At 63.9% G+C, this 11144-nt stretch overlaps 1 protein-coding gene across 1 annotated transcript in view; it reads right to left on the reverse strand.

Moving 5' to 3' along the window:
* PDE9A (phosphodiesterase 9A) overlaps positions 1-7179 on the reverse strand; it is a 90278-nt gene extending 83099 nt beyond the window's left edge. Inside the window, exon 1 of the mRNA XM_045501272.1 lies at positions 6903-7179. Coding sequence (XP_045357228.1) covers positions 6903-6971 — 69 coding nt within the window. The 5' untranslated portion in view covers positions 6972-7179. The remainder of the gene's footprint in view (positions 1-6902) is intronic.
* Between the last annotated feature and the right edge of the window lie 3965 nt (positions 7180-11144).

Below are 11144 nucleotides of genomic sequence, written 5' to 3' on the forward strand. Positions count from 1 at the left end.
GATATTTTTTGCTCAGAAAGATCCGGAACCCTGGGAACGCAGACACTCGACCACCAAGCGGGAGGAGACGGCCCCGGGAGCCGTGTGAGAGGCTGTGGGTCCAGCTCCAGTTCGGGGCCGGGGTCACTGACTTGCAAACCGCGCCGGCTTCGAGCGGTCCCCGCGGCGTGGAGCTCGTGCCTCCGCGGAGGACGGGAATGTTGGGCCTGGACTTGCCTCGAGGCAGCCGCCTCTCAGCTGGTCGTCCGCGTGCCCGAGGGGGGAGTTAGGACGCCCGGGGACATCCTTCCTAGGGGCAAGATCAGCTGGCGGGCTGCTGTCGAGGTGGATACTTGGGGGGCCCTCCGCGTCTTCCGGGGACTCTCTTATCCCTTCCAGCCAAAGACCTGCCCCAGTTCCCAGTTCCCAGTAGTGCTGCCGCTGGGTCATCCGCAGCCGAGGAAGCGGGGGCTGGATGTAGGCGGCTCGGCCTGTGCCTTTTGCTGGGGGAAGGGCCTTGGGGACGTGCCCACCACTCCCAGGAGGCAAAGCCAGGGTGTGGGGACCCAGGGAGCCACGGCTGCCTGTGCCCCCCCCCCCCTCCCCGCCGTCCCTGCCGTCCCACCGCCGGGCTGGGCCCTGGGCTCCCCGTCAACGGCACTGACATCGGCGGCTCGGCCGCGTCCCTGATTCGTCTTTCATTTGCAAGTCACGTGAGCTGTCTGATGGGACACCAAGCCCTTCCTCTGCCCTTGCTTTCCTTTCCTGAAGACCAGAGCTGTGCTCCGCACGTGTTTGAGGCCACGGCGGCCCCGGGGAGGCCGCTGGCCCAGGCCTCTCAGGGCTCCAGGGGTCGTGTCTCCAGCAGGCACCCGGGGTCCTGGGGGCTGAGTTCAGGCTCGCGGTGGCCTCACAGAGATGCGGACAAGTGACAAGAGTGCTGCTTCGGCTCCTGCCGCGGTCTCCCAGGGGAGAGGGAGGAGCAGGGGGTGGCGGTGGGGGGGGGGGGTGCCGGGCCGGGGGCTGCTATCAGGACAGGACATGAGCCTCCCTGCGGGGCCGGCTCCCCCCTGGGCACTCTGCCTGTCACTTGGTGCCATCCGCGGTCACCCCATGGGGGCGCCTCTGCCGTGCCCACTGTACCAAGGAGAAGGCAACTTCCCTCGGACTTCCTGGAGGTCAAGCGGCAGAGCTGGGTCTGCGGGGCCCGTGGTCCTCGCCACTCTGTGCGGTCACCCCTCCAAGACAGGGTGAGCTGCAGGCCGTCTGAGAGATCTCCGCGTCCTTCTGTTTAAGAGACCTTCGGGCCATGGCGAATGGGAAGGGGGAGGGAGACCAGTGGTTCCCTGACTCGTCGGTGCCCTCGGGCTAGACAGGATTGGACAGGCCTCCTCTCCGAGAGGTGTCTGGTCGATCTACTTGTCCAGTAAGAGACCGGACACCCCCGTTCTTGTTACATCCCCCCTCCCAGCTCCCACCCAGCTGAAGACAGAGGGGTCATCGCAGGCCCAGGGGGACAGAGCTGGAGGCAAAACGCCTCCTCCCCCCTCACTACCAGACCATCTCCAGCTGGAGACCCTCTCCGAACCTGGGCGTCTCCGAACTTGGCGATTAGCTTATGTTACCATTTCAAGTATCCACTTAAATATCGTAAGTTACAAACACTTAAAGGAAGAGAAGCAGACTGCGCTGGAGGAAGGCCACGGGGAGTCGCCGTCACCTGGCGGTCGTGCAGGGGTAACAGCGGCGCCCAGGCCCCGGGAACTCGCGACGGGTCGCACGGCCAGTGGACGCGGTCCTGCGCAAACGGAGCGGGGGGCCCCTCCGTCGTCGGCTCTGCACGTGGGCAGGGCAAGGCACACATCTCAGATTCCAAAGGACAATTTCACCAGGCTCTGCCAGGTGGCAAGACAGACATATTTTCCAGGAAGGGGGGAGATACCCCAAAGCGGGTCTCCGGGCCTGGCCGTGTTGACCACATGCGGGGCGGGGGGCAGGGGGCAGCTCCACGTTTCGCCAAAGAGAAGGTGGGGTTGCCCTAAAGAAGTGTAATAGCTGTTTGTGCCCAAGGCAAGAAAGGGAGGCAGAGGAGCCTGGAGTCCCTTGGAGGGTGCAGGGCTGGAGCAGGGCGGGTGGCGGGCACAGGGAGGCAGGCGGCGGGGAGAGGGACGGCGGGCAGGGCTGTTGGAGGCCTGGCCGCAGAGGAAACCGCAGGGACTCAACGGGACCCAGGCACTGCAGGCCCCGGCTCCGGGGACCACGGCTCCTGGTGAGAAGGGACGACAGCCGGGTGCACTGGGGCGGAGGGACCGCAGTCGGCGGGTGGGGCGACCCCAGTCGGTGAGCCCAGCACAGTCTTTCACAGATACTAGAACAACTTTCCAACACCGCTCTCCGCTTTCGGGTTTTCTCATTTGTTCCCTCGTTTTAGAGTAGACACAACTTCACCAAGTCAAGCGGCCGTTTGCTTCTGGAGACCTGGGCTCCAGGTTCAGAGCGAGGCTGGGGTCCCAGCTGCGGTGAGGCTGGGACAAGAATGCAATGGCTCGGAGTGGGGGCTGAGGGTGGGCCGGGCAGAGTGCCATCGGCGGGGGACTGTCCCTGAGGGAGCCACCAGCCCAGGGCGATGCACCAGCAGAGGTGGCCCCTTCTATCCTCGGGAGCTCCGGGAGGCCCACTCTTGTCCACATGAGGCTTCTTACCAGCCCAAGCCCAAGGCCAGGCTGAAGGGTCACATGAACGCCTCACTCTTCTCCATAAGGTCATCAAACCCATGCCTGGACGTGCCACCAGGCAGGGGCCCCTCAACCTCCCCAACGCCACGTGTATCATCCTGCCATCCCCTGGACATCCCAGCCGAGCGCACCCTTTCTCCGTGGGCGCGGTAGGTGAGTGCGAAGGCAGAGGTACTGAGGCCCGGGGCCGCAGAGGAGAGAAAAAAGCCAACCGTCTGGGCAAAGACAAGAAGCATTAGCTTCTAGAGAAGAGTCCTCTGGAGTAGGGGTTCCCAGCCATCCAGGATTGGGGACCCCGGCTCCCCCTTCGACACGAGCAAGGGACGGCTTCATCTGGTGCAGGGGAGGAGAGGTGATGGGGACAGGTGTGTGGAGGTGAGTGAGGCCATCCCCTTAGCCAACCAGCGGCTCCCCATCCGGGTCATCCTAAGGCTTCCCAGTCTGCAAAACGCCCCCCGACCCCAGCCAGTCTAAACCAAGGAAGGGGGGGCGCCTGGGTGGCGCAGTCGGTTAAGCGTCCGACTTCAGCCAGGTCACGATCTCGCGGTCCGTGAGTTCGAGCCCCACATCAGGCTCTGGGCTGATGGCTCAGAGCCTGGAGCCTGCTTCCGATTCTGTGTCTCCCTCTCTCTCTGACCCTCCCCCGTTCATGCTCTGTCTCTCTCTGTCTCAAAAATAAATAAAAACGTTAAAAATAAAAAAAATAAACCAAGGAAGGGAACGTATCCATTAAGCCCCCCACGTCCTGCCCCGCCCCCGTGTCCTTCTGTCCGTCCCGGGACGCCCTGCGGCAGCTGTGGTTGCCTATTTGTGAGGCCATCACCGGGGGGAACGGCATCGTGGGCGTCACGGTCACACCGGACCCGGGCTCAGCACACAGTAGCTGTTCAACAGCTCGTCCGGACAGCGGGCTAAGTGACTCGCCTTGTCCCGTTGATTCTACGTCAAGCAGCCCTGGCGGTTCGCTCACCTTGCGCAGAGGTTAAGGACCGCGCCCAGGCCATGTGGACGGAGGGGTGAGGCTCTGAGAGTGTGGCCCGCGGTCGGCCTGGCTCTGTGTGCTGCCTTTGTGTGTGTGTGTGGGGGGGGGGCAGGAGGGGCGCGGGCCCCAAGCAGAAGCCACCTGTGCCCTCCGAGCCCGCTGTGCACAGCCTCTGAAGGGAAGCTCGCAGGCGAAAGATCGATTCCCCAAGGCGGTCCGAGGATCCCCCCAGTTCCCACTGCTGCTGTCACACTGTGTGCCCCGGGGACTGTATGTGACGTGCGCGTCTAGAGTTGCCTTCATGTCAAAAAGCACTGAACCGACTGTCCGATGGCTGCAATGGTGTCACCGGGCACCTGAGACGCCCCAGCCTCATCACCCCAGGACAGGGAAGTGGCCTCCTTTCGGACAACTCCGGACGATCCCCCTAAGCTCTGTTGGACCCGGTTCTATCTGTGGGGGTCACTGCTGGGGGCATTCTTCCCCTGCATCTGTGCCCTCTCTGGGGGGAGCGTGCAGCGACCAAGAGCCGGGTGAGTCGCGGAGCACAGGGCAGAAATAAGGCGGAGCCACGGGACTGATGACCAGGGGGGCAAAGCAGAGCTCAACCCCTCCCCCGTCCCCCCATCACGCTTTCCCCTTGGAAGCAACGTGGGGTCTGTGTCCACGGCCTTCGGTGGGGGAGAAGAGCTCTGCTGGGTTAAAGGGAGACAGAGCACGGCCAGCACGCGGGGACCTTTCAGAATCAACCGGGCGCCTGTGACCTTAAGGAAGGAGGGCGCAGCCACAGGAAACACCGCTGGAAATGCTCTCGGCAGAGACGTCTGACGTCCCCACGGTGCTGCTGGGCGTGCGGTGAGTGGCCCATTGTCATTTTCCGGCACGTGCCTGGAAACCCCAAATGCGTGGCTCTGCCCAGGGCTGCAAGTCCAGCCGAGCCTCCAACAGCGTCAAGGGCAAAGGCAGAGCGCTCCGAGCAAGGTCGAGGAACAGTCACAGGCGCTGCAGACGCCTGCCCGCACTTCCCCTCCCCTGCGCGCCGCGGCCAGAGGCCGTTCGTGGCCGGAGCCGGGGGTGGGCGCCTGAGGCCCACCCTGGTCCCGCAGCCCCAGGCGCTCTGGCCGCCCGCTCTTGCTGCTTCCAGGCCAGTCTCTAAAGCAGATGCGATCGTCCCACTTTTCGGATGCGGAGGCCAGCTCCGCCGCGGGGGGACTTGCTCAGAACCACGGGAAGGGGTGGAGCCGCCCCGGGCAGCAGATCGGGCCCCTCGGAGGCCGCGGCCTCCCCGCTCCTGAGGACGGGTGTGCCTTCGAGGGCTGCCTTCTGGAAGTAGCCCCCACCCCAGGTGCGTCCGCTCCTACACGCCAGCCTGCCCGCACCGCCGGCGGAGCCCCCAGACTCAGCCCTCCCCTCGCACCCTCCGACACCTGCCTTCCGCTTTCCACCCGCTTCTCGGGGAGACCTTTGGGAAGCTCTGGGGGAGAAGCTGTCAGTGCTGACCCGGCGGCAGGGTGTCATCTCACCTCTTTCGAAAGATCGAGGGGGCCGGCCTCAGAGAAGTCTCATCCGGCAGGGCGGGAGAGCGTGTGCTCGTGTGTGTGCAGGCGGGTGTGCGGGTTTGTGTTTGTGCACGTGTGTGCTGTGTGCACGCATGGTTTCGTGCGCACGTTGTGCGTGGAAGCACGCATGCACGCGTGTAAGTGCGTGTGTGGGCCTGCGTGTGCGTGCACCTGACGCGGGGCCGTTTCTTCCTCTGAGGAGGCCGTTGAGGCTCCAGAGCGGTCCGGCAAACGCCTAGTCCTGGAAGTCGGGGGGCCGGAGGTGACCACCTGCCCAGCGCTCATGAATCGAGAGGGTTGCCAGCCTGCCCTTGCAGATGCTTCCTGTTCCCTGCTCTCTGATTCGACCCGGGCGGGCTGGGGTGGGGGAAGGGTGGGTTCTCACGTCCCCGGGACGGACACGGGGACAGTGGCAGTGAGGGTGGCTTGTTGGCAAGCTGGCAGAGGCACTCCAGATCTCTCGGAGAGACCCTCTCCTGCCCCCTGCCTACTCCGTGACTGGCGGGGGCACCCTCCCCTGGCTTCCTGGCAGGGGTGGGGGTGGGGGGTCCTGGAGAAGAGAAGGGGAGAGACGGCAGCTACGGGGGCTTCCGTGAAATGTGCAGCTGAAGAATGGGAGTCATTGCCTCACGGTGGCTTCCCCCCCTCCCCCGGGGCCTTCGGGAAGAGCTGAAAATCCCCCCTCCAAGCCAGCTTTCTTATTGTCCCTCTCTGCCAATCAGAGGCACGGGTCCAGGACTCTCTGGGCTCAGGCCAGGGGTTTAGAAAGGGAGGGGCCCGGGACAAAGGGGGGGGGTCTGTCCCAGAGCCTCTCCTATGCGACTCAAGTTGGTTAGGGTCACTGGACATCTGGAGGGCTTCATGTCTCCAGAGAAGGGCAGAGGGACCACAGAGCCTGTCGCGTTTTGGGGGGGGGGGGTGATGAGCAGCCTCAGGGAGCCCCCTTTGCGGTCAGAGCTGACCACCTGCCTGGGAGGGGACACGGAGGGAGTGGGGGCAGGTACGAGGGTCTCTTCTCTCTAAGACCCCCATCCCCCCTCCGCACCTGCTCCCCACTGGGCAGGAGGCCCTGCTACTGGCCGGGGGGGTGGTGGGGGCGGCGGCATACTCGGTCACCCTCAGTGCCATGGTCACCATCCCTGTGCGGGGACCACATCCCCCAGGGCTGCCCATCGCTGCCCACTGGCTCCGCGGTGTCTGCTTCGGGGTCGTTTGGAGCCAAATGAAAGGCTTAACGTACCAGCCCTCTGAACATGCAAACTCAACCGGATGAGATCTGTTACAGAGAAAGCTCTGCCCATGAGGCGGAAAAAATACCCCCGCGTGGGTCGTCCCCTTTCCACGGGGCCCGAGGCGTGGGGACGCCAGCTCCGCAGGGCCCCGCCGTCCCCCAGCCCAAGTTGTCAGGGGCTGCAGCCCGGACCCACCACGCGCGGACGCACAGACGACGGTCCCCCACCCGCCGCGGCGACCCCTCCCCCCCGTCCCCCCCCCCCCCCCCCCCGCGCGTCGCCCTTCACCCGGGGAGGGGCCACTGCCCGGGATCACAGGGCCACGGTGCTGACGAGGGGAGGGGGGTGGGGGGCGCGCACGGAGCACAGGGGTGGGGGCACCCAGCGGGGGCTGCAAGGGCGGGGGGGAGGCTACCTTCTGAATGCGCCCATCGATGTCCAAGTAGATGGCCTTGGGCCGGTAGCTGGAGGAGCCGGACCCCATCTTGTGCGCGAGCGGCGGCACTTAGACTTTTTACTGTACTTTCTCGACGCCAGCCGCCGCGGGGAGGGCGGGGAGTGGGAGGGAGGAGGGGGCGGCGGCGGGAGGGAGGAGGAGACCAGCCAACCGGAGCGCCGCGCCGCACCGGTGCGGGCTCTGCCGCCGCCTCTGGCGCGCGCGTCTAGGTTCGCGCTCCGCCTCCGGCCTCGGCCTCCCGCCTCCTCCCTCCGCCCCCTCCTCCTTCCCCCGTTTCCCTCCCACCTCCTCTCTCCCTCCTCCCCCTCCCCCTCCCTCCCGATTCCTCCCCTTCCCTCCCTCCTCCTCCCACCTCTTCCCTCCTCCCTCTTCCCTCCCTTCCCGCATTAGGGCACATCCCCTCTTCTTCCGCTTGACTCCGGCCTCCTTGGGGACCAAGAAGCCTATCTCCAAGTGACCTCTGGACAGGTGCCCATAGCGAGTGACCCCTCTGGCTGCAGCCTGCTCACCTCCCCATGTGACCAGATTCCCACAGTAACCCCCTCTAGCTGCCGGCTGGTCACCCCTCCGCTGGCCAGAAAATCCCATAGCGACCCCCTCTGGCTGCAGGCTGGTCACCTCCCCACACGGACAGTTGCCCATAGTGACTCCTTTGCCCCAGGTGGCTAATCAAACACATCAGGGACTGGGGGCACCCCCCCCCCTCCAGGCTACCTGCAGTCATTAGCCAATCCCGGGCCCCGTTTCACATTGGGCAGCTCCCCTGGGTTCAGCCTCCCCCTGCTGCGATTGCTATCCTCGCCTAATTTGACGAGGAAATGAGAAAAGTTGCTTCTCATTCATGCACATCCCTCGCCTAAGTTTTCCGTACATCCTCGGGACTGACAGCCTCTCCCAGCTGCACCCAGAGCTGAAATGGCAATTTTATTTCTGTCCTTACTGGAGCCAGAGTGAGGATTACCCAGCCACCGGCTCTGTGCTGGTTTCCGCGCTGTTCTGCCCACCCTCCCCACACCTGGTTCGTGGCTACAGGGAGTGTGGGAAAGGCAGGAGGGAAAGAGAAGGGATTTCAGGCAGCGAGTGATCTGCAGACCACAGTGGGGGCTCCTTTGCGGCTCCCAGTTCTCTGGGATCTCCCAGTGGGAACCCGATGGGGGGAGGGCTGGTGAAAACCGGGTGTTGCTTTTTGAGAGAGGGCCCGGTGCACACAGGCTCCTCCCGCCCTCCACGCCGGCCCGAGCCAGCCTGACCACTGCCAACGGTCACCTCCTTTGCCTTCTCCGGCCACCCGGTTTTCACCTGGTGCCCAGGCTTTCCAGAGCCCCCCCACCCCCCCAGCCACGCGGAGCACTGGCCAGGCTGGAGCCCCGGGGAAGGTGGGGCTCATCGTCTTTAGGCGAAGTGGTCTTCCTCACTCAGCCTTTGGACAGTCGGGCACGTGTGGCTTCATGTCCCCGTAGCGTTGCCCTGGCCTCCAGCCCAGCGAAGGGGCCACGTCAGAGCCTGGGCACACGAGACTTGATTCAGAAGTGACTAGGGGGAGATAGAGGGCAGCAAGGGAACTTTGGTGCGGGGGCGGCCTCGTTTGGGTGGCTGTCGTCGGTCACCTGACTCACAGTTGTGATCACGTGCCCCCAGAAAATTGGAGCAAACACCGTTGTCATGGTTCAGTTTTGTTGTCGAATGTTCTGATGCTGTTTGGGCTAAGCCAGCGATGGGTCCGTGGGGCTGGTGCGCTGTGTGGTGTGGGAATCTCACCACCCAGCAGATGGCTCATTAGCCCGGTGCTTGTTTATTCCCTGTGTCTTACAGTCATCTGGTCTGACCCTCTCCAATCATCTCCCTCTGGCGCCCCGGAAAGGCCGTGTGTGGCTCTCCACGGAGCTCTGGGTCCCAGATCGGAGCGTGGGGCTCTGTGAGTGCTCCCGGCGTCCCGGTGAGGGGGGGGGGGGCGTCCTCACACTGGCTGCCTGGGTCTGGATTCAGAATAATAATCACTCTCCTGAGTGTTTCCTGGACCGGCCCTGCGCACACATTCTCGTTCAGGGAGCCCGCTGCCGTTGGGGGCCCAAGAGGATTACCCGCCGTCACCTTATTCCCGAGCGGGCCGGCAGATCTAGCCAGCGCTGTCCTCACTGTGCGTCGCTGCGTCTCTAGGAGCTGGCGGTCGGGAGAGAAGAAACACGGTCTTGGGCCTGGAGGAGCTGGCGTTTCGCTGGGACACAGACAAGATGGGACAGACAAATGTGACCTGTGGCCTGTGGGGTCATGAGGAGTGTGAAGGAGAGACGTCACGGGGGAAGGAGATACAAACTGGGGCATGTGGGGAGCTGATGTAGACAGCACACAGGCGTCGGGGAGCCAGGAGCAAAGAACCTTCTAGCGAAGGGTGGAGAGCCTCCACGCCAGTGTGGCCGGTGGGCGGGAGGGAGTGGACAGAGGGGGCCTGGAGTGGGAAGTGAGGTCCCAGAGACGAGGGGGCGGCAGGCCCCCATGTGGACCGTGCAAGTGACCCGGTGGCACTCTCCTTGGCCAGCCCCACGGGATGTGGTCTACTCGAGTGTTGGTGTTTGGACAGGATCATCCCGCTGCTGGGCAGCAGGGCTGCGGCAGGGAGAGCCGAGAACCCACCCCTACGGTAGCGTTTGCTAAGAACACTGGTGGTTGGACCAGGGCCATGAGAAGTGGCTGGAACCTGTAACCACTTGGGAGGTTGCTCAGATCTTTCCTTTCTGCTCATTGCTTAGGTTGACATTATTGCTGCTTTTTGCTCTCCTTCCCTTTTATATAATGTGGCCCTGCCTAAATTCACGCTCCTTCATCCTGGACGGCCCCTGGGGTAGGCTCGGAGGGGCCAGCTCTCCCCTCTGTGTACCAAATCAGCCCAAGCGTCTCCCCGGGGTCCTTGACCTGTGTTCCTGACCCTGGCTTGGCCACCAGGAATGCAGCCAATGTAAGTTCCCAGAATCAAGACAAAAACGAAAGAAACCGCCTGCCTCTGCCAGGTGGGCTGGGGGCGGGGGGCAGGAGCCCCAAGAGCGTTATAGGAACTTGGCCGCTGCGTTCGCATAGTCCCGGGGGAGTCCCAGGGAAGGAAGCTTATGATTGTCTGGGAGGTCCGAGTGCCAGATCCTGCCCGAGTCTCACAGGGAAGGGGGAGGAGAAGGAGCCCCCAGAGGTGCAAAGTCCCCCGGCGTCTGAGAGCCAGGGCTGGGTCCAGCCTCCGCCTCTGGCCCGCACGTGGACCACATTTCTTCTGGTACCACACACTCAAGCTCGTTCCTGTGCGCGGAACCTACTCTTTTAATCTGCCACAGGGACTGTGCCGAGGGAGACGCCAGAGTAAGGCATCAGGGCCAAAATGAAGATGACAGGGACTGAGCCGAGACCGGGGCTGGAGGGGCCGCGCCCCGGTCCCCGGGTCCCACGGCTGTTCATCTCCGGCTCAAGGAGACGAAGCCACACGGGGAGGAGAGAGGGTCTGCCCTGTCCCTTCAGGGTGGGCAGTCTCCAGCAAGGATGCAGAGATGAGGAAGGGGGTTCGGGCACTCGGGAAAAGTCTAGAGGGTGTATCCAACCGCAGAGGGAGACGCGTGTCCGGAGTGGCCGGGCCAGGCACGGCGTCGTCCCCTGTGGCCAGCAGCGCCCAGCGCTGGCTCCTGGCGGGGCGCCTGGACTGGGACTGGGGGGGGGGGGCGGGGAAATGGGTCAGCGGGCTGCTGTGCCCTGAGGACACCGCCTGCCTGTTCTTTCTTGGGTCTACCTGGTGTTGGTAATAACCATTCTGAAAAGGATCCAACCGCCTCCTCTGCCAACTTTTTTCCGAACCCGGGGGGGCAGGGAAACGGATGAACTGCCCAGAGATCAGGCGCATCGCACTCTGACAGCCGCACCGCCAGCCTCTCGGAGGGACCCGCCTGCTTCACACGTACACAACGAACCGAATACCCCACAAACTGCTCTAACCCTCGCGGAAAGCCGTTCGGCAGGATGCGCCAAGAGTTTGAGAACCGGCCTGCCCCGAGCTCCGGGGCAAAGGGAGGAGAAACGTGCAGGCAGCAGCCATCCGGGTGCCAGCATGCCTGGCATTTGATTTATACCCACATCAGCTTGTTTCTTTTTATGGCTTTGGTAATTACAGAATTACGACCGGTTGTAAATGCTTCAAACGGTGCAGTGGAAGAGGCAAAGTCCCATCCG

The sequence above is a fragment of the Leopardus geoffroyi genome, chromosome C2 (genome assembly GCF_018350155.1).
Source record: "Leopardus geoffroyi isolate Oge1 chromosome C2, O.geoffroyi_Oge1_pat1.0, whole genome shotgun sequence".
NCBI lineage: Eukaryota > Metazoa > Chordata > Mammalia > Carnivora > Felidae > Leopardus > Leopardus geoffroyi.